The sequence below is a fragment of the Myotis lucifugus genome, unplaced genomic scaffold, assembly GCF_000147115.1.
Source record: "Myotis lucifugus unplaced genomic scaffold, Myoluc2.0 scaffold_399, whole genome shotgun sequence".
Classification (NCBI taxonomy): Eukaryota; Metazoa; Chordata; class Mammalia; order Chiroptera; family Vespertilionidae; genus Myotis; species Myotis lucifugus.
In genome coordinates this window covers 929,762-953,580 of record NW_005871447.1, presented here as the reverse complement: position 1 = coordinate 953,580, position 23,819 = coordinate 929,762, and the positions used below count along the sequence as shown (strand labels likewise).

Here is a 23,819-nt window from a genome sequence, read left to right as displayed (position 1 = left end):
TATGAGGTGAAAGAGCCTTACTGAGGTGGGAGATTGAAGATAAGAGAAAGGAACAAAGAGTGAGAGCTTGAACTTTAAGAGAGGATTGGCTCAAAAACATGGTAGAGAAATTAACTTGGGGATGGAGGAAAATCTATATATATAAAAGGCTAATATGCAAAGTGTCCCCTCGGGAGTTTGATTGTTCACTATCACATGCACTGACCCCCAGGGGGCAGTGCAGAATGAAGGAAGGTCCCAGCCAGCAGCTGGGGAAGGGAGGCCCCAGCTGGCAGCCAAAAAGCCCCCATCAGCCCTAATTGCTGGCCAGGCCTAGGGACCCTACTCATGCACAAATTTTGTGCACTGGGCCTCTAGTAGGGACATAATGAGACAGGAGGAACTGAGGTTAGGATGTGAAGATACAGGTCTATTTCTAAGTGGATAGAGAGGAATGGTGGAGGGATTCACACCTTGATGGCTTCTACATTAGTGAGCAAGAAGGTTAGGTCTTTGGTGGTGAAGTAGGGTGTTTTTAGAACAGTGCTCTTAAGGAGAGGAGTGAAGACTTGGAGCAGCTGCAGATGGAAAGGGAGCCAGTTGAATATAAGCAGAATGATAAATCATGTGCCTACCCTTTTTCTCTTAAAATATGTGTCCAATTAAAATATGCCTAAGAGAGAGAGTGGAAAGAACATTAGACTGGGAGTTGGGTGATTGCCCATGTACTGGTATGGGCAATCTAAGGAAGAGAGAAAGAAGTGTAAGTTACAGTGTAGTTTTTGTACTCAGAGATCTTAGACTATTAGTGGATCTCATACCTATCATCTTGCACTGATTTTAAGTGATCTATATTAAAGGGCTGTTATTATGAACCTAAATGGGAAAGGTTTTATGACATACATGTGGCTTAAGTTGGGGCTTAAAGAAATGGTTGAGTTTCTCAACCTTGGCTGCACATTAGAATCACCTGGAAATCTTTTTAAAATCCTGATTTCTGGGCCTCATCCTTCGGAAATTCTGTTTCTTTGTTATGGGGTGGGGCCACAACATTAGTAACAAAGAAACAGAATTTCCGGAGGATGAGGCCCAGAAATCAGGATTTTAAAAAGATTCCCAGGTGATTCTAATGTGCAGCCACGGTTGAGAACCACTGTTCTAAGTGAACATAGGGAATTATTCCAGTGGTTCTCAACCTTCTGGCCCTTTAAATACAGTTCCTCATGTGACCCAACCATAAAATTATTTTCGTTGCTGCTTCATAACTGTAATGTTGCTACTGTTATGAATCGTAATGTAAATATCTGATATGCAGGATGGTCTTAGGCGACCCCTGTGAAAGGGTCGTTCGACCGCCAAAGGGGTCGCGACCCACAGGTTGAGAACCGCTGTTCTAGACTGAGATGAACCATTAGAGTCAGATACAGTTTTTATGTTTGAGGAACAGTGAATAATTTTGCTTCCTGATGGAAGGGCCTCAAGTAGGAGATATGGTTTAATCTCTGCTTCAGTGTGGATTGAGAGAGGGTAGCATGTCATTTTGTTGCCAACATCAAACCATCCTATTAACTTCTCCATAATTAGCTCTTGCATTTTCTCAAGTGGCACAAATGTGAGGTGTACTTCTTGAAACTAAAAAGTTGATATAGAACTAATTGTCATTTACATGTAGATTTAGAACTAAAGGCTTTTGGCAGTTCGGGACTGGTGCCGGGTGCCGGCAGCGGGTGCGAGTGGGGCCGGTGCCAGCAGCAGGTGCGAGCGCTGGGTGGGACTGTGGCATGTGGGAGCAAAGAATTTTCAGTAACCACCAGAGGCCCACCCCAATGACAGTGACCGGCACCCCGCCTTGGTCTGGCGCCCCCATCACCTACTCCACCATCCCACCACAGTTGATGCCCGCCATGTTCCACACTCTGCCACCTGCTGCCGACACCCGCCATATTCCACACATGTCCCCAGGTGGTCAGTGCATGTCAGTGACCAGTTGTTTGGTTGTTCCACTGTTCGGTTTATTTGCATATTAGGGTTTTATATAGTTAGATAGACTATAGGCCCAGTACACGAAATTTGTGCACTGGTAGGGTCCCTAGCGGCTGCCAGCTGCCGGCCGGGGCCTCCCTCCCTTCCCCCAGTGGCCAGCTGCTGCTGGCTCCCTCCCTTTCCCCAGCGGGCCCCGACCCCTGGTCAAACTCCTGGACAACTCCCAGTCAAGGTGACAATTTGCATACTATGCGTTTATTATATGGGATATTTTTATTGCAGAGAGGAAGGGAGAGATAGAAACATCGGTGATGAGAGAGAATCATTGATCAGCTGCCTCCTGCATGCCCCCCACTGAGGATTGAGCCCACAGCCAGGCATGTGCCCTTGACCAAAATCCAACCCAGGAACCTTCAGTCTGCAGGCCAAAGCTTTATTGACTAAGCCATTTTCTTCTCTCTTTGATGGCTTAGTTCCCACCTTACCAGCTCATTGATATTACTTGGAGTACTTTAAAACCACTGCATAAGCCCCACCCCTAGTTGGTTTGGGGTGCTGCTTGGACTGAAATTTTCAAATGCTCCCCAGTTGATACTAATATGCAGTTGCAGTTGAGAACTGCTTTATAGAGGATGAACAGTGTTTTCATTAGCTGTTTATGCAAGTGTTTTCTATATTATTTAACTAAAATATAATTAAAAAATAGTTTTAACACTTTCAAAGACAAAAGACATTAGATTGACACCAACTGGTTTAAAAACAACTTGAGAAATAGCAGTTCTATGAAAAAGTTTATTTAAGGGACCACTAGTGATTTTTTAAAATGAGGTTGGTAATTCTAATTGGATTATTTTGGCCCTTGATGGGTTGCTTATTAATTCTTATAAGTTTAGTTTATGGTTAATATTTAAATGTTCACTGTGTAGAAGGCATTGAGTTAGTAATTGAGTAGAAATAATACAACCATATTTTAGAAAACTAATGCAAGCACATTTTTCAGGTACTAGCATTTTGTTTTATTTTTTTCTTAGCATTTAAAGGATTTTTCTCTTTGTTTCTTTTAGAATTAAAGTTGGGAGAACTGCTTCATGATAAGCTGTAAGTATATTGTGCCCTAAGTATTTGTTTTTTCTCATGTGCAGTAGTGTTCCTTGAAGTCTGAGTAATTTTATATTCAAAGCTATAAAAATAAAACTAATTATAAATATATCTTTAACCTTAGTGAACTATATAGGGGCAGCGGACCCTAGTTTGTGATATGAAATGTTTGTGTCAGTGGTTAGAGAGTCAGTCTGTGGACCAAAGGGCCTCAGGTTTGATTCTGGTCAAGGGCACGTACCTGAGTTGCAGGTTCGATCCACAACCCTGGTTGGAGTGCATGCAGGAGGCAACTAATTGATGTGTCTCTCTCACACAGGTGTTTCTTTCTCTCTCTCTCTCTCTCTCTCTCTCTCTCTCTCTCTCTCTCTCTTTCTCTCTCTCTCTTTCCTCCAAAAGCTAATATGCTAATATACCCAGTCCCTCTGGTATAGAGTTTCCAAAATGCTGTTGATCATGGAAACTTTATTTCATGGAATCTTCATAGGACTAATGTTCTACAAAAAATACTTTGGCACATTATCTGGATTACAGAGTCCCATATATTTGTTCAGTATACATTCATAAACCAAAAATAGCACAGGCTCTCTAGAGGCCATAACTACTAGGGAACATAAACACTAAGCGTTCTCAGGACTCTCAATTGAGCATGTAAAATTGGTAAGGGTCTCCAGACTGCCAGACATAGGATTAATTAAATTCTGTAATTTATATATACAGAAGACAATTTTTAAAATCCTCAAACTGCATCATACAGATATTGTGCTGAAGCACAGTTCAGTAGAATAGAAGGGACCAGAGAGATTTGAAATACAGCCTCCCTTTACTGGAGTAAAGCGAGTTTACATCATGCTTCCCCTCTTTCTCATAGGAGGTCTCCAACTCTGAGAAAGCAGGCGGAGCAAGCACCTCCTGAGGGTGACTGTGTGCTCCCTTTACCCCGGCCAGTTCCAGCCTCTATACCTTTGTACACCCTTTTCCTTTCACCCTTACTTTCCCTTACCTACTTTGCCTAGCTAAATATTTGCCCTGCTTGGTTATTTAATTATTTCATGTATGCATGTCTGTCTTTCCAAAAAATGTTTTTAAGGCCCTGATGACAAGAACTGATTCTAGCTTAGGGCCAAGCCTTTATGAAATATTGCTATAATTGTTATATCTAAATGACATGACTGCAAGAGATTTTGTTTATCACTTATATTTGAACAAAATTCCACTTAGATAGATATCCTGAGAAATTGGACTCTAATCTGAGGCTCCTGGTTCTGTTTTTTTGTTTTGTTTGTTTGTTTAATGGTTTATTTTTAAATGTTAACATAGGTTCTGATTCTCTAAGATGCTACTTTCTTAAAACTTAAAGAAGCAGCAGGAAGAAGGAAAATTGGTGACCTTAGAGACCTTAGGTGAAGTGTTGATGTTACTAGAAGCAAAGTTCCAGAGCTGTGCTATCCAGTAACCACACAAGGCTATCAGCTGGCCCAAATTGAAATGTGGCATAATATATGCATTGGAATAAAAACCTTAATATGCAAAAAAGAATGCAAAATATCTCACTAATAATTTTAAATACTAAGGATCAATTAAAAAAACTTTTGGACATATTGAGTTAAAACATATTATTAAAATCAATTTTATCTGTTTCTTTTTACTTTTTTGTGTGGCTACTAGGAAAGTTATAATTATCTCTATGGCTCACATTATATTTCTGTTGGTCATTGCTGCTCTAGTGTTTTGAGCACCCAAGACTAAAACGTGGTCCAAATATTAAATGTGACTACTAATTTATAAAACCTAGTTTCATTTTTTTTCAAGTTCATAGTGCTGAAAGAAAAACCCAACAATAATAAAGTTGAAATAGATCAGTTGATGTCTTTTCCAAAAATTTCTAATGCCCAGCCTATTGAAAGAAGTGCAAAATTCATCTTTTGTTTTCTCTTCCACAGTGCATGTAAAGTAATTTCATTGACAAGTACATGGAAGAATTTTTGTGTTAAAGGAAGGTTATTTAATTGAAGCGTTAGCAAGTTGGAAAGACTTAAATATTAAGTACATAAAATAATGAAGTTATTTTAAGTACTATTATAATTTTTTACCATTGTGGAAATCTGGATAAGCTTCTAGTTCAGAAACAATTTGTGGGGTCAATTTTTTTATTTGTAGATTTGGTCTTTTTGAAGCCATGTCTGCCATTGAAATGATGGATCCCAAGATGGATGCTGGCATGATTGGAAACCAAGTTAATCGAAAAGTTCTCAATTTTGAACAAGCTATCAAGGTAGTCACCATTGTGCTTTTTGTGTTTTCTTTTATTATTTGTTCACATTTTAAAACATTTTTGGTTAGCAATGAAAATGAAACTTAGTGTATTACTTAAAGTATAATTTTCTAAGAGTATCTCAGATATATAAATGAGTTATTTATAACTTTTAGTTATCTCTTTCTATGGAAATCTGAAAATTATTTAAGGTCTTCATTAAAAGTTTGCTCTAATTTTGTGTGTGCATTATAAAAATTGATTTTTGAAAGCATTTGGGTATATATTCAAATACCAGGGTAATTGGCTTAAGGAAATTTAATCCTTAATAATATTTATTATTTTTTATTATATATTTTTTTAATCCTCACCTGAGGATATGTTTTCATTGATTTTTAGAGGGAAGGAAGGGAGAGACAGAGAAACATCAATGTGAGAAGTATCCATCAGTTGCCTCCTGTACTCCCTCTGACCAGGGATCGAACCCATAACCTATCTATTACATATTAAGTAAAATGCTTGTGGCAGTGAATTTGAAATTTACTCATTGAGAATTGATTTAGAAATTCATTCATAGTTACCACAGAGTTTAATTTTGCATATTTTATGAAAAAAATTTGCTAAGTAAATGGATATTGTAAACAAAATTTATAAGTAGTATAATTAACCAACTTAAGGGAAGTATATTTTTTTAAATGTTTACTTTATTCTTTGTAAGTTTTGATTCATTAAAATGATTCATGTTAATGCTTGAAACTAATTTGAACTGCTTTTAAAATACTTGTTAGTTTGGCTTTTCAGTTCTTTATAAAGTCCTTTATTCCGTTTCAAATGAAAGAGGCTTGGATTTTTCTTACTGAAGACCTGTTTCAGATATATTACTTTTAAGAATACAGAGTTAATTTGGCATCTTAGTTTTATCAGATGGTGAGATAGAGTGCTCTTCGAATTGCTATTTCTAAATACTTAATTTTTGAAAGCCAAAATGCATGGATCTGATATAGCATTTGCAAAATGCTACTGTACATAAATTTTGAAAGCTTCTGTTTATATGTTTTATTTCCCCTCCTTTTTTAGGATGGTACCATTAAAATTAAAGACCTCACCTTGCCGGAATTGATAGGGATAATGGATACGTGTTTTTGCTGTTTGGTAAGAATCAAAGTAACACTATTGGTTAATTTTAAAACTACGACTTACCTGAATCTTTAAAAGTATACACACTGATGTTGAGTATGAAATATATGTAATGCTTGGCCTAGTAAGGTGTAGAAAAGATTGACAGGCCAAGTTACGCTATAGGAAATAGCATTTTATCTACTCATCTGGTGATTTTAAAATCTCAGTTTCTGGAAAAGGGGATATTTTCTTTCTAGTGAAAATAATAGTGTAGCTATTACCCTAAGGACCCTTTTTGTTCTCAAGGTACCCAGGGAAACAAATCTGTAATGGAAAGGTTCCATAAAGAAGCATAGAATTGAAACAAAGATTTTGGATTGGCTTTGGAGAGAGATTTTTCCTAATCTAGAGTGAATTATATGACACTGGCCATGTTTTTGAAGATGAAGAAAATTTTGTGGTGCTTTCTATATGCTGGATAAGTTGTCTTCCCTAAACAGTATTGATTAATTGTGGCAAAATTCTCATTTGTACTGCTTTTCTTTTTTTGCCCACTTTCTAACCATCCTTTTTAAATTTTTAAATTATTATCTTAGAAATATGTAAATTGTATTCATTTGGTCATTTAGTAAGTCTTCCTTGCCAGTGTAAAAATAAATACTTCTATATTTTTCACTTAGGTCTTATATCAGCTCTATTCAATATCTGATATAATCTTATTTGCCTAGGATTACATTGCTAGGAAGGGGCATAACCAGAGTCTTGATCCTGATCCTTCTTCCCCCAAAGCTGTTTCTTTCCCTCAAAGATATCTTTCTTACTTTTTAGCAGTTTACAGTCCCATAGGACAAATGGAGGCAAGAGGGAGGATTTTTGTCAAAGTTGAGCAACCATTATTTGTATGAGATTCTTGGGACTGTAGCTAAGAGTTTGGCCTTTAATAAGCAGATGGCTTTTAGTCTGGAAAATCTTCTGCATACTGGTAATACAAAATACATACCAAAATACATACCTTAATTTTCATATGCATTTCTCATTTTGTAATGCAGCAGTATGTGTCTTGCTCTATTGCAGAATTCTTGGACTTAATGTAAAATATAACTATATAAAACTTGGACAAAATTATTTACACTCTCTGACTTTGTTTCTTTATATGTAAAAGGAGAAAAATATCACTCTCCTCAGAGTGTTAGGAAATGAGATAGAATATATGAAAATAGCATAGCACTTGGGGCATAATAGTTACTCAGTTTTGGCTGCTATAGATATTCCCAGCTTTGAGCACATGGTTCCTGGCCCATTGTAACTACTCAGTAAAACAGTGTTGAATGATTTTTTTTGTGTTTTAGAAAGGTTCATCTCGTTGGGGATATTGGATTAGAGATGGGGGGGGCAATAAAACCATTGTATGTTTCTTGTGGTAATACTAGATGAGATAAGAAGAGTTGAATGAGTGGGTTGGGACCTAGTTCTAAAATTGTAAATTCCCTAGTTTATGGATTTTTATTGGCTGCATGGGGAATTGATTGCATTTGGATGCCATATTTGGAGATACTTAATTTCATTAGTTTCCAAGTATATTGCAAACTTGAATTATATATAAGAATGCTTTCCATATTTATATCTTTTAGCTAATCATATTTATGGTATGTGACTCTTAAAAGACTTAGTCAATGAAAGTGAATTCTAACTTTTTTGTCTTTACTGACCTTCCCTTTAATCACCTTTTAAATCTTGTTATTAATATTATATTTACTTGGGTCTGTGGCACTTTGGTCTTTGACTGTTGGATCAGTTTAGACTTTGCAGACTCTGTCACTTTAAACATATGCATTGTTTTATTTCTTTATAGATAACATGGTTAGAAGGCCACTCCTTGGCACAGACAGTCTTTACATGTCTTTACATTCATAATCCAGACTTTATAGAAGATCCTGCCATGAAAGCTTTTGCTCTTGGAATCTTGAAAATCTGTGACATTGCAAGGGAAAAAGTAAATAAAGCTGCTGTATTTGAAGAGGTAAGATTTTGTAATTATAAGTGTGAGATACCATTTATTTATTTATTTATTTATTGTCTAAAGTTTTACATATGTCTCCTTTTTCGCTGCTTGACCCCTCCCTCCCCCCACAGCCATTCCCACCCTGTGCAAGCCCCCATCGCCCCAGTGTCTGTGTCCATTGGTTATGGTAATATGCATACATACAAGTCCTTTGGTTGCTCTCTACCCTCCTCCCTTCCCCCCCCCCCCCCGCCATTTGTCTAGATTATTTTAGCCAATATATATGTAAATAATGGGTTAAAAAATGGTATCTCTTATTGTTGTTAAGAGATACCATTTTTTAACCCATTATTTGCAATTTAAATCCCTGAAGCTTATTCACTGTTATGTATTTAAATGATTATATGATACATATTTTTGTAACATGTATAGATAAAAACAATTTTTAAAACTAGTGCTATTGCTATTGCTATTTACATATATATTGGCTAAAATAATCCAGTTCTAAGAAAGGACTTTCATCCCAGGGTATGTTCTTTCTATCAGTACCATTCGTTGAGTATCCATTATGTGTAGAGTACTTTGTTCTGGCTATTGTGGAGATTCACAAAGAAAATAAAAGAGCCAACCTCTGCCCTCAAGTTTCTTATAAACTATAATTTAAGAGTGCTTTACTTTCAGGCTTCAGATGAGAGAGAACTAAAGAAAACAAAAATATAAGGAATATTTTAGGGCAGCGATTTTCAATCTTTTTCATCTTGTGGCACACATGAACTAATTCTGCGGCACACCAAAAAATATAATTTTTCTGCCCATCTGACCAAAATAAAGGTATACTTTTGAGTCATTCACACCAGACGGCTATTGTTGTGTTGGCTGTTATCTTTTTTTATTTGACAATCTAAGGGAAAAGAGGTCAGTGCCCCTGACTAAATAGTCAGGTGTTGCATGAATTAAAAATTATTGTGGCACATTGGTTGAAAATCGCTGTTTTAGAGTATAAACATCTTCTTAAAGTTAGTACTAGGCACCTTGCCCTGGGAAAGTGTTCTGAGGTTATATTTTTCTCCTTATAGAAAATAAGGTTTCAAATGCTGATAATTTTAAGGGAAAATGTGATAGCATTTGAGATTATTGGTAAACTAGAGGCTCAGCGCATGAAATTTGTGCACGGGGGAGGAGTGTCTCTCAGCCTGGCCTGTGCCCTCTCGTAGTCCGGGACCCCTCGGGGGGTGTCTGCCTGCTGGCTTAGGCCTAATCCCCAAGGGGAGCGGGTGTAAGCCAGCAGTTGGACATCCCTCTCGCAGTCCGGGGGCCCTCCTTACCGCCCGCCTGCTTGCTGCTCCTCACCACCCGGCTCACTGCTCCTTAGCGCTGCTGCGGAAGCAGGAGAGGCTGCGGTCGCCAGCTGTGAGCCTGGCTTCTGGCTGAGCAGCGCTTCCCATGTGGGAGCTCACTGACTACCTGGGGGCAGCTCCTGTGTTGAGCGTTTGCCCCCTGGTGGTCAGTGCACATCCTAGTGACTGGTCGTTCTGGTCATTTTGCTGTAATGGTCACTTAGGCTTGTATTATATAGATGATTATTTAATTTTCCCCTTTGTTGAAACTGGTAAGTTTCTTTTTAACATTGTTGTTGATCCAAAATCAATATCTTAGACTCCTACAGTAGTCCAGTGTATAGTATGTAAAGCTTTCCTAAATAATGTTATGTATGTGAGAATAATTAAGTATATACCTAACATGATTGTCCACATTTAAATGTATGGCTTGTGTGTTGTCTATGAAATAACTGTCAACTTTTTATATATTCATTGTTTATTTAGCTACATATTTGAATTGACATGGGTACAGTTATGGAAAATGTAATCCATTGGGTAGAATTACTTAAAAGATTAGTTTAAGTTAATAAGTGAGAAGAGAAATACAAATTATTTTAAGTAGTTACATTCTCAAAGGACATCAAAAGTCAGTGGGGCAGAGAAATGATTCATTTGAAAAATGGTACTGGAACAATTGATTAGCAACCTTGAAAATTAACTTACCATTTTACATCTGCCTTAGTCATTTTGGGCTGCTATAACAATACCATAGACTAGTTGGCTTTTAAACAACAGCAATATATTTCTCACTGTTCTGGAGGCTAAATCATCTAAGATCAGCGTCTGGTGAGTGCCTGCTTCCTGGTTCTTAGACAGCCATCTTTATTTTACACTGTGTCCACACATGGTAGAAGAGGAGAGGGAGCTCTCAGGGGTCCTTCTTATGATGAATGACATTAATCCCAAAGGCCCCACATCATAATACCATCACATTGGGGTTTAGGATTTAACATACGGATTTGGGTGGGGTTAGGGGGAAGGTGGTTAACAACATCAAAATAAATTGCAGATAGATGAAATGTTTTAAGTGTTAAAAAGTTTTTAAAAACCAGAAGATAGTTCACAAAGTAAAATGGCCTTTATACATAAGATGCTTAAACTTACTTAAGAGAAATACAGATTATAAGTATACCATTTTTAACCCATTATTGGCAAAGATTATAAGATTTTTTATAATACTCCATGTTGATGAGAATGGGAAAACAGGCACTCACATACTGTGTATGTATGATATCAATGGTCATTGTTTCCTTCCAAACTTGACCGATTTTCCAGATAAATTTGTCTCAGTTTTATAATTAGGAATAAAAAAAGATTACTTAGTAAAAGTCCTTAAGAGATATGGTAATGAACAGAAAAAAAGGGGACATCTGTAATACTTTCAGCAATAAAGTTAATTTTTTTAAAAAGAGAGAGATTTGGTAATGAATAAATAAGAATGACATAATCATTTTTTTGTTTGAAATAATGTTTCTGAAGTTCCTAAGTGCTGGTGTATTTTGTTCTCAGATTATGTCTCTGTTTTATTTTAACTCCTGAACTGGATACATTTTCAAGCTGTGTAAAAATATTTCTTTCTTAATATCTTGCTCACACATTCAAAATGGTAACCATAATCGCCCCCCCCCCCCAAATTAGACCGCTTTTCCTCTTGCATTCTGTATCTTGCAAAATGGTTTCTAGAATGTTATCTTTGATTAAAAAAATTTTTTTTAACCTTCTGTATCCAGGTTCTTTTTACCTTGCAGATACCTTGAATCTGGGCTCTGTTTTTCTTTGTTCCTGCTTTAGTTCATGCCTTTGTTAGCTTTAGGTTTAGGCAGAACTCTTCTTTCTGGCCTGATCTTTCTCTCTATTTCATTCTCTACTTGACCCTCTTAAAAGTAGGTAATTTGGTCATGTTCAGTTTTGCTATTTAAAAATTTTCCTTGGGGTTTGTGTTTTAATAAAAGTAATAATACTTGCACATAGTCAAATAGCCCACAAGTCTTATAGTGAGAAATTACAGTTCTCTGCTCTTCTTATCCATTCTGTCATTATATTCTTTTAGCTTTTTCCTACTACTTATTTCCATATTTCTGGATAATAGGCTTATATTCTAATTTCTGGATTTAAGGACTTAACAGTTTTCAGCAATGGTATATCAGTACATCTTTGGCAGGTATTTGGCATTTTTACATTACCCTCTCCCCTACCCTAAATAGGAATTCAATTTTTGGTTAAATCATTATTTATTGCTGACATTATTGTGATTATTTAAATATTAATGACAGATGAGCCAAACTAGTGTATGCCTACATTTTCTTTCTCGTTTTTGTTTTTCTCCCCTGGCATATTATTGTTCAGCTGATCCTAATATTATTCTCTTCCATTATTTCATGCTAGTGCACAGGATGTGCCTTCTGGCTCTTACGCTTTCTCTCTCTCTCTCTCTCTTTCTCTTTCTTTCTCTCTCTTTCAAGTTTTAAAACTTTATTTCCATATTTTTTAAATTGTTCATTCCAATGATTAAAATCATTTTAACAACAACAAAAAAAGGCACTCTGATTAAACTGCATTTTACAGACTGTAGGACACCTTGGACCAGCTTGGTTTTTACTCTAGATTTCACTGTCGTCCCACCCAGCTTCTTCCTTCACCAACATGCAAGTTCTTTTCCTTCCCTGCCTGCCAGACAGACAGATGGGAGAGGCAGGTGCAGCCTTCACTGTCAGTAGTTCTTTGATGTGAAAAGGGGCAGGAGTCATTTAAACTGATCCAACCTCTTTGCATCTTACAAACTTAAACAGCTAAAATAAGAAAAATCAGAAGGCAGTGCTTGTGGAATATATAGTGCATATTGGTGGTTTGTGCATAGTATTGGCAGTTTGTGTCTCATTATGATTTGCCTGCTGGCTTCCGCTGTTCAATGGTTTCTTTTGAAGGTAGTGGATTTTTCTCTTGTGTTTCTGTCTTCAATTTCAGCCTATCAAATTTCTCAATCTGAGACATGTTGGGTTTGATAGGCATGGTTGCAGAGGAAGAGTTCTGGAGGGCACAAGTGTCACACAAGTTTCACAGGGCCAAAATCAAGGTACTGGAGGGCTGTGTCCTTTCCAGAGGCTCTAGCGAATGTTCTGCTTTCTTGCCGTTTGCCACTTCTAGAAGCCTCCTGCATTTCCATCCTTAAAGCCAGCGACTCTGCATATCTTTGAACCTTCGCCATAGTAACATTTCCCTCTGGTTCTCCTTATGCCTTTTCTCTTTTACTTAGCTTTTTAGGGCAAAGTCCTGCTTATCTTTTTGTTGTTAATCCTAACATGAGGATATTTTTTCCCCATTGATTTTTAGAGACAGTGGAAGGGAGTGGGGGGGAGAGAGAGAGAAACACCAATGCATCGACTGGTTGCCTCCCACATGTGCCCTGACCAGGGCCGGGGATTGAGCCTGCAAATGAGGTATGTGCTCTTGATTAGTATCAAACCCGGGACCCTTTAGTCCTCGGGCCAACACGCTCTAACTGCTGAGCCAAACCAGCTAAGGCAGTCCTTCTTATCTTTAAAGTTGGATCCCATTCTCCTGACTTGCCCAGATTTTAGTTTTTTCTCTGCCCTTCCTCAGCACATTCTTCTGTTACAGCTGGTATCTGTAGGTATTGATTAGCATGGAACAGTCCTACTTGACACCTTTTTGTTCTGGTGTGATTATTAATAGCATCCTCTTCTACTCTGAACAGTATACCAGTTTGACTAATAATGGTGTGGTCCACCCCTACTAATCTCACCTCCAAAAATTTTGATTGTTTCCACTTACTCTCTTATTTACTCTGATTTCCCTGCTCCCACTATCCTTCAGTTCTATACTAGAGACCTTCAATTTGTTTGCTTTTGCTTTATTTTTCTGTTACTTTCCTTGTGTCCTCATTTTCCTGATCCAGTGCTCTCATTTCCTCATAATGTGTCACTTATCTGGTAAAACCCCAACCATCTGCCTGCTTGCTACTTGTACCCAAACAGCAGAAAACTGCTTAAGAAAATCCATATCTGTGTGTCTAGTTCTCACTTTAATTTTAGGACTACAAATCTCAGATGGGCCCTTAACACTAGCGACAGTCCTACCCCATAACACTTCTATAATGAACTTGCTTTTCCAGTCTCCAAGGTGACTGTTCCACATCATTTCCTCTCAGACCTCTATCAGCCCTTCTCTATCAGCTTGCTTTGTACTGTAATGAAATATTAGTTGGAATCCGGTGGAATTAGAAGTACCCCATCTCTCACTATCACAAGTGCTAACCTGTGTTGATTCCTATATACTCTGCCTTCTATCTTGTTGAAATTGAAAGTATACCTGTGACAATCTAAGCTCAGCCCCTCCACTAGCATTCTAGATTCTATTCTCTCTTGCCCACTGCAGTTATTAATCCTCTCTTTGTATCGCATTAGTAATGTTTCCTTCACTACTAATTGGCATATAAACATGTTTTACTATCACTTAATTTAAAACAGGACATCAGTCCTGGCCGGGTGGTTCAGTTGGTTGGAGTGCTGTCCTGTTCATCAAAGGTTACAGGTTCAATTCCTGGTCAAGGTACATACCTAGGTTGCGGGTTCAATTCCCTGGTTGGAGTGCATTCGAGAGGCAACCAATCGACGTTTTCTCTCACATTGATGTTTCTCTCTTTCTCTTTGCTTCCTCTATAAAATCAGTAAGAACATATCCTTTGGTGAGGGTGGATGGATGGATGGATGGACGGACGGACGAAGGAATGAATGAATGAATAACAAAACACCAGTTCCCTTGACCCCATGGCTCCTTTTATTTATAATTGCATTTCTCTGCTGCCCTATACAAAAAACTCCTTGAATGAGCTGTTAATACTTACTTATTTTACTTTCTCTTTCAGTCTCTTCTCACTCATTTGGATATTGTCCAACAGGACATTCTTTTCTACCACTACACAGAAACTAGTGTTAACAAGGTCCTTAATGATACCCATTTTGCTAAATCCATTGTTCTCACCCCTCCCTCTTCAACCTGTCAGCATCATTTGACCCAGTTGACTACTTTTTGAAATACTTTCTTCTCCTCATCCTCCTTGATACATCAGTATCTTAGATTTCTATCTTCCTCACTGAGTCCATTTCCTGTGCTTGTTCTTCCAACTGCTGGAATACTCCTAGGCTTTTTCTCTTCACTATAACTTCTTCAGTTGCTTTCCTCTAGTTCTTGTGGCTTTTTATACCAACATTATGCTGCTGAACCCCAAATTAATATCTCTAGTTCTGATTTCTCCCCTGACTTTCAGACTTAAGCAGGTAGCTTCCTGAAATCTTCATTTGGTTGACCAAAGAAATTGCAACCATAATATAAATAAAATTGTATTCCATTTCTGCCTTTAATCCTGCTCCTCCCTAAATGTGCCCCATTTCAGTAATTGGTACCATCATTTGCTAGTTGCTCAGACCGAAAACGATTCTTGATTGTACAGGTTTCCTCATACCCCATATTCATTTCATTGGCACATCATGTTGGCTTTACCTTTTAGATATATACTGATTTCAACCAACCCACTCTTAGTTATAACCTCAATCCAAATCACCGTCAGCTCCTGCTTGGACTGTTGGATTGTATTTAGTATTGGTTTCACTTTGATTTTTGTTCTCAAATCCACGAAATTTTTAGAGTGATCTTTAATAGCATCTTTAGCAGCATCCTCTGCCTCAGCCCTCCAGTGACTTAGGTTAAGTTCTTATAATTGAGGCTTATATTTATTACACAGACCTGAGATATTCTCCTAGAAAAATGCTTTTCCTTAGATTTCTCTAGGTAAACTTAACAGTTCACTGAGAGGGCTTACAGGTGTTTTGTATTTTTTTTGTCTTAGCAATGTTGGCCTACTTAATTTTTAAAAAATTGGTAACATTTAAAAATTGGAAAATTTTACATTAAATTAGGTCTTTGCTTTGAAAAATTAGGAGATCCATCCTCACTAGTCCTGCATTAATTCATGGCCACAATAGGGTAACTAGTGGCTGACTTCCTTTAGATGAGGTGTGTGTTCCCTGGTTTGCTACGGTCTCCACCATTCTCCAAGGTATTTTGTAACCAGCCTGATATACTCAGGAAAGTTACCAGCTGTTTACACTTATAGCCCCTGCCCTACAGTAAGTTATCATTCATTCAACGAATATATTTTGAACTGTACTCTGAGCCAAGCACTATTCTTAAGTCCTGGAATAAAGTAGTAAATAAAGCAAAGCCTGATCTCATGAATTAGGCATTCTGTTGGATAAGCAAATCTATAATAATAAAAGCGTAATATGCAAATCGGCCGAACGGCCGAACAGTGGAATGACCATCCAGATGACCATGCTATGATACCCACTGGCGCCAGGCCAGCCAAGGTGGGTGCGATGCGATTGGTCGGGGGCCTACCCATCGCCCCATGATCGCCCTGTAGAGAGAGGCCCAGGCCACCAGCCGGCGGGGCAATTGATCAATCAGGGGGGCTCCACGATCACCCCAAAGAGGGAGGCCCCCCAGGCCACTGACCGGCAGGTGGGCGGGGCCTCCCTCTGGGGGCGATCCATCATAGGGCTCCCGGACTATGAGAGGGCACAGGAGGGTGCAGGCTGGGCTGAGGGACCCCATTCCCCCACCCCGAGTGCACGAATTTTGTGCACCAGGCCTCTAGTACATATATAATGTCAAGTGGTGATTAATTTTAGGAAAAGTCAAGCAGGGGAAGGGGATAGAAAGTGGTAGAGGGTACTGTTTTAGGGAGAATGCACAGGAAAAACCTCTGTATGAGGAATTGACATTGGAACAGTGGGGGTGGAGCTTTGTAAATCTTTTGAAGAAAATAATTTTGAGGGGGGGCTCAGTAAGTACAGAGGTCCTGAGAAGAGGATGTGTTCAATGTGTCTGAAGTACACAGGCAGGCCTGTGTGACTGCAATACAGTGGACATGGAGAAGAGTGGTGGGTAGGAAATGAGGTTGGAGAGGGAGACCAGAGCCACATGGTGGAGGGTTTTAGAGGCCATGCTGGGCTTTTGGATTTTCCTATGAGGAAGGAAACTAGGTTTTGAGTAGAAAGTGCTGTGAAATGACTTATTTTTAAAACAATCCCTTTGACTTCTGGTGGCAAATTATAGCAGGGATAAGTATGGGAAGGTGGGGACCTGTCTGCAGACAGTTATAGAAGGTTAAAGTGCAGGTTTTCAGCTGAGTAACTGGATAGATGGAGGTGCTGTAGCAATGTGATAAACATTAGGAGAGTTCATTTTTTCATACACGTAAACTTTGAGAATCCTATTTGATGTTCAAGTATTGCATCCTCTGAGTGATATAACACCTCTGAGTTCTTTGAGACCAGGGGCATAATGAATGTTGTTTTTTTCTGTAAGATAGTAATACCTGACCATGAATTGCATGATCTCTGTTGCTTTTGTTAAGAATTCAGAAATTTTGCTATAGTTCTGGCCCCTGCTGTTAATACCTATTAAGTGCATTATATTAGGCTTTTATATACATTTTTATAAGAATTGTAATGTGACAGAAACACTCCTTAAATAAAGCTTCTGGCTTGTTAAATAATCCAGATGATATTAAATTCATAGTCTTCAATGCGAGTCAGCAAGCCACTTAATTTGTTAATGTCTCAGTAGTGTTTTAAATGATTCTGGGGATAGGAATCCATGTGTGAATAATTTTTCTTTGGAATGGGGCTAAAGTAGGGATGTGGTTTTGCTATCACTTTGAGTAAGGCTTAACCTTTGTTATCCTAACAGTGAAATAGGCTTTTGAAGTAAGAATCTTATGTAAATCTTACAATTTTATAATGAAACAGTAATTACTACATATTTACTGTTCACCTGTGAATTTGAGAATACTTTGTAAACGGGAATTGCCTTGTAATACTATCATAAGCATTAGCCTTATTTTGTAAATGAACCTATTAAATGCAAGTATATTTAAATTGCCTAAGGATAAGTAGTTGAAATTAAGGACACGGAGAGCCTTAGAATATGGATTTTTAAGGATGCAAGGATAAAGAAAGCTTGGATGTTTGATAGCAATATTAAGAAAAGCAGGCTGACATTCCATTACTGTTTTCTTACTAACAAATAGTGATTTTTTAAGATAAATATAAGGAAAGGTTTTGCTACTACTCAGGGACCTAATTATTCCTTTTTTTGTATAGGAAGATTTTCAGTCAATGACTTACGGATTTAAAATGGCTAACAGTGTGACAGATCTTCGAGTTACAGGTAACACCATCTATAAAGATAATTCACAAGTTTATTGCTTGGATTTTTTTTTTTTAACCTCATTGTCTCTCTCTCTAGGCATGCTAAAAGATGTGGAGGATGATATGCAAAGAAGAGTAAAGGTGTATATATATATATATATATATTTTTTTTTTTTTTCTCTTTGGTGTAGGATTTTTTTCTTTTTCTAAATGTCAGGTTAACTTTAAGTACAAATAACTGATGTCGATAGGACCATCAACTTCCTTTGTATATGCTGTGCCTTTTGGTAATGAGTTTGAAGGCTATTACAGAAGCTTCTGATAAGTTAATGTCACTTTCAAGTATAGAAAAATAAACCCTCTCAATTTTTCAATTTTGGGCTAATTTTTTAGAATTTTTGTATGCTATTTTAAGAGTAGTACATATTGTAGAATTGGAAATTCCTCCAACATAAGGACTGTCTTCATCTTTGTACCTTTAATAGCTAGGAGAGTATCTACAACACAGAGGAAAAGCTAAGTAAATGATGGTATCCCAAATCTGGTAAATATCTTCTATGAATGGCATACTTCGGCCAAATGACCCTGATGACGTGGGTCTATAGAGATTAAACAAGGGAAAAGGTTAATATTTCTGCTATTTTTTTTACACTTGTATAACACAGCATAGTTATCAAAGCAGTTTTACATTGTTTTATTTGATATTCACAATTATTTATTGAATTAGACAGTAAAATGCACACAGTGCCCCACATTTAGAAAATACAGTTCAAAGGAGTTTAATAACCTGTCTGAGTCTCTCTAGGACATGCTAGAAACCAGCTCTTTTACGAGATCTTCCTAGAATTTTGTCAAAACAGTTAACCATATATTACTCATGTATTAACAAGATGGCTTGCATTTAGTGCAGAACAGATCAGTATTCACTATGTGGCTTTATTTTTATGATGTGATTTTATAAAGCTTACTTTTTTCCCCAGCAGGGTTAGTTTTGAAAGCATCTAGAATTTCAAAGAATAGATTTTTTAAAAGAAAGAAGTACCATGTGCTTTTACTTATATTGTTTTACTATTTTGCTTTTGCTGCTTTTAATACCTTACTCTTTTATATGATCTTTGTAAAACTAACTTTTTAAATATAGTATTAATAGGAGGAAATAAATACTAAAAACAGCTTCTTTTCCCTCTCAAATATTTTTCTTAAAAATAGATTCTTACAATAAACTAATTTAGTGCTTTACCTTGTATATTTATAATTTAATGCTTCTATAGGCCTGTGTTTGTTTTAATTCACCTTTCTTAAAATTTTAGAGTACTCGAAGTCGACAAGGAGAAGAAAGAGATCCAGAAGTTGAACTAGAAGTAATTGAACTTATTTTCTGGTAGATACTATCAGAGAAGTCAACCTCTTAATATTATAGTTTTATGAACTGTATTATAATTTGTGGAAGCCCTTTTTAAGGTATTTCTTTACAAATTGGACATTGCAAGAGATTTTATTTCCCTTGTGTTTATTTTGATAGAATGATAATACAGTTCTTTCAAATACATGATTTCAAAGCTGAATCTTCAGTATTCCTATGAGGTAGGAAGAAAAAATGACTTTACAGATGACACATCAAAACCTGGCAAAACCCAAGAACTTGCACAGAATCAAAAGTTGCCAAACCTTTGTTAAGGTCCTAAATTTTCTGACTCTGCTTAGTTTTTTCACAGTCCTTTTTAATTTATGATTAAATCAGTTTTGAGATGATAGTGTAACTTTTGTCTTAGGGAAAAATCAGTCCTGTTGATACAGAAGCTTTCTATTTCAATAGAGTAAGCTTTGCTGTGTTTCCTGCAGCTCCAATTTTCAGGCATTTAAAGACTGAGTGAACGTTTTTGTAATGTAGTAAGTTTTTAACACTGAGATTTAGGACTTAAAATATATTTTAAAATGAAATTCTTTTAACAGACTTTGCATCTTTTAACTTCTAGTTCTTTCTTATATATATATTTTTTAGCACCAACAGTGTTTAGCAGTATTCAGCAGGATGAAATTTACTCGAGTGTTACTGACTGTGCTTATAGCCTTTACTAAGAAAGAGGTAAGGGCATTTACTATCATCTGTCTATTTACTGGTATGTGGTTTTGTGTTTGTTTTGTTTTGTTTTGATAGAATGCTTTATTGAAGTAGTTCTGAGACTATTCCATTGATATGCCCCTATTGCACGTGTACAGCACTGAACATTCAGTATATTTACACCAGACTAGCCCTGATGATTTTCTCAAAAAGTCACATGAATTTTACATTTTGCTCCATAACATATGCATATCTATTGTTGATATAAAAATAGGAGTCATATTTTGTGAGTTGAAAGGAGAAAGTAAAAATGAGAATTTTAGGATGTCCTCTTTCATTCAGGAAATAGCTATTAGATTTGTGTAGACCCCAAAGTAAGCCCTAGATGGTGATTGTGTGTATGTGTGTGTGTGTGTGTTTGTGTGTGTGTGTGTCTCAATTACAGGCAAATTAGTGAATAGTTAATAAGTGGTGAGTAAAGGGCCAACCTTTACCAGTGTTCTAACTTTTGCAATGCTATTTTTTTCTGTGTGTGTTTTTTTATTTCACCTTAATGAATGACAGAGTAGAAACGTTGAAATTTTCCAGTTGGCTGCATCTCTCTTTTTAAACGAAATATTAATAGAATAAACCAGAAATGTTTTCTATTGTTTTTTAATGGCTCCTAACAAAATTATAAAAAAAAATAATTTCTATCCTAACAGGATCTGGACATTCTGTATTAAGTGAATAGTTCATGAAAACCAATGTCATTACAACAAGCACTTGATTTCATTATTGTTTATAGGATTTTCCTATCCAATGTATATCTTTCAGTGAAAGAATATGTAAGAATGTTTTTGGTGATTTATTTGCTAGACCAGTGCTGTTGCAGAAGCTCAAAAATTGATGGTTCAAGCAGCAGATCTTCTTTCTGCCATTCATAATTCATTGCACCATGGCATCCAGGCCCAGAATGATACTACAAAAGGAGGTAATTGTCTGTTTTTGCTCCTACTCTTTTTTCATTCTTTCCCATCCAGATTGCTATGGGTAGTATGGACATTGGCTAAAATTTTATTTAATTAAATCTCTCTGGGCCTTGGAATGTTTTTGCTCCATAGACTTATAAAGTATGCTCCCTTCTTTTACATTTTTTTCTAGAAAAAAAAAACAGTACTATATCTTACTGTTTGTGCTCTGAGTATTTACCCTGTCTGGTGACCATGCTGTGATGTCAGCAGTACATTCTTCTTAGTCACCTCTCCCCTTCACTTCTTTAAGAAATCATCACCTCCATTACAAAGTCTTCCCTGACTCAACCAGGCATATTCAATAAAGAGGAATAAACAGGGAAAGGAGAAAATAGCAACAAAATTTTAGAAGCTGGGAAACAGAGGACGTTGATCTGGCTGACCCCAAATAACTGAATTCTTAGCCACTGATAAGCAAAGTCAAGAACAGACCAGTTTGTACTGTGGATTCACTCAAGAGCCCCATTTTTATATACCAGGTACCTCAGAAAATGAGGAGGATAATTATGCGAATGACATGTGAACTAGTTTAAAAGCTGTTTAGAAACAGAGGTTTCCTCCCTGTTCTCCTGCATACTGTACCTGCATACTGTAAGAGCTGCTGCCTGAGGATCAGGCTTCCAATTTAGCAGGCATCTAGGGGCTGGATCAGATCTTCCTGAGACTGGGAAAACCAGCTTCTCATACCCAACTTCTCACTTCAACTTGTTGCAGTAATAAAACCCGGTTACCAGTATCTCCCAGGAAGGAGCTTGCACACAACTGGTGCTCAAGCTTTTGCAGCTGTCAGTCATTGGATGAGCCCCCAATCACCTGGCCCGACTAACCAACTGCACTTGCATTCAGGAGCCCCACTGGACTATAAAACAAAGAAACAGTTGTTAGCAGGTGTGGGAGCACCCTTCCTCCATGGGTATATACCCAGAAGAATTGAGCAAAAATGCCCATCTCCCAGTTTCTGCCTGGAAAGGGGCTTAACTATATACTTCCCCAGCTGCTACCTGAGGATTTAGCTTCTAATTAGCCTACATGTAGGTGCTGACTTTGGGACACTGATGAGTGTTGGCACAATCTCAGCTACTTCTAAGAACTGAAGAGGAGGTATGGACAATCACAGAAGTTTGAGAGGGAGCTTGGGCTGGGCTGAAAACATAGAAAAGTATAAAACTGTTAAAAGTAAATATACACAGCCATCCCTCTGTATCAGCAAGGGATTGGTTCCAGGATCCTCTATGGATGCACATATAAAATAGCGTAGAACAATGCATACAGTCAACCTTCTGCATCTGCAGATTCCCAGGTGTGGATTGAATACTGTTTTTGATCTGTGGTTGGTTGAATCCATGGATGTAAAACCTGTAGATACCAAGGGCCAACTAGTTTCATTCAGAATACTCTAATGTTGTATTGGTGGTGGGTAAATCACTTAAAATTTTTGTCTGAAGGTTAAAAGATAAAAAGTATTTAAAATACTTTGTTAATGGATATACAATGTAAAAGATGCAAATTGTGCCCTCGCTGGTTTTGCTCAGGGGATACAGCGTTAGCCTCTGGACTGAAGGGTCCCAGGTTCAATTCTTGTCAAAGGCACATGCCTGGTTTGTGGGCTCAATTCCCAGTAGGGGGCGTGCAGTAGGCAGCTGATCTTTTATCATTGATGTTTCTCTCTCTTTCCCTCTCTCCCTCCCCCTCTCCCTCCCTCCCTCCCTCCCTCTCCCTTCCTCTCTGAAATCAATAAAATATTTTTTTAAAGGGGGGGATGCAAATTGTGATATCAGATATGAAATGTGGCAGAGGTAGCTTTTGTGTGTTTGAAGTTATCAATTTAGACTATTACAAATGTATTTTATGCAAACCTCATGGTAACCACAAAGCAAAAACCTATAGATATACAGGAAAAAAAGAACAGAATCAAAGCATACGCACTACAGAAAATTATCAAATGAAGAGCGCAAGAGAAGGAAAAAGAGAACAAAGGAATTACAAAAAATTACAAAACCAGGAAACAATTGACAAAATGACAATGGCATTTCCATACCTATTGACAATTACTTTAAATGTAAGCTAAATTCTCCAGTCAGTAGACATATAGGAGTGTAGCTAAAGGTTTATCAATTTTGTTTATCTTTCTGGTAAACCAGTTCTTGGTTTTGTTAATATTTTCTGTTTGTTTTTTGGTCTCTTGCATTTATTTCCATTCTAATCATTATATTTCCTTCCTTCTAACTTTGGGCTTAATTTGTTTTCTAGTTCCTTGGGGTATAAAGTTAAATTGTTTATTTGAAATCTTTCTAATTTTTTAATATCTGCATTTATTGCTATAAACTTCCCGGTCACAACTGCTTTTGCAGCACATAGGTTTTGGTATGTTGTGTATCAGTTTTCATTTGGTTTGATACATTTTTAATTTCCTTTTGATTTCTTCTATTAGTTGTTCAGAACTGTGTTGTTGTTTAGTTTCCACATATTTGTAGATTTTCCATTTCTGATTTCATACTATTGTGGTCAGAAAAAGGGACTATATTAACCCTATTTTATCCCATTCTTGGCTTGAAGGTAGAAGCCCCTCTCTGTCACCACTACCAACATCATGTAGATAGGAAATACAATTTTAGGTTATTAAATATGCTTATCTATTTTAAAATATGTGTGTATAGATATGTTAATTGTAAAATATAAAATCTAGACAATGTTGT

The 23,819-nt window shown here is 37.1% G+C and overlaps 1 protein-coding gene and 1 pseudogene across 15 annotated transcripts in view; one reads left to right on the top strand and one right to left on the bottom strand.

Annotated features, from left to right (window-relative positions):
* NAA35 (N(alpha)-acetyltransferase 35, NatC auxiliary subunit) overlaps positions 1-23,819 on the top strand; it is a 47,196-nt gene that overhangs the window by 2,954 nt on the left and 20,423 nt on the right. For 12 of the 15 annotated variants that reach the window (XM_023743545.1, XM_023743544.1, XM_014467490.2 and 9 more), the window contains exons 3-11: positions 3,027-3,060; positions 5,221-5,335; positions 6,392-6,466; positions 8,286-8,453; positions 18,001-18,067; positions 18,146-18,189; positions 19,359-19,409; positions 20,051-20,134; positions 20,969-21,083. In XM_023743545.1, the coding sequence (XP_023599313.1) occupies positions 3,027-3,060; positions 5,221-5,335; positions 6,392-6,466; positions 8,286-8,453; positions 18,001-18,067; positions 18,146-18,189; positions 19,359-19,409; positions 20,051-20,134; positions 20,969-21,083 (753 nt within the window). The remainder of the gene's footprint in view (positions 1-3,026; positions 3,061-5,220; positions 5,336-6,391; positions 6,467-8,285; positions 8,454-18,000; positions 18,068-18,145; positions 18,190-19,358; positions 19,410-20,050; positions 20,135-20,968; positions 21,084-23,819) is intronic. The other 3 variants (XM_023743543.1, XM_023743541.1, XM_023743546.1) reach the window with 3 other exon arrangements.
* Positions 12,692-12,823, bottom strand: LOC111823119 (annotated as a pseudogene).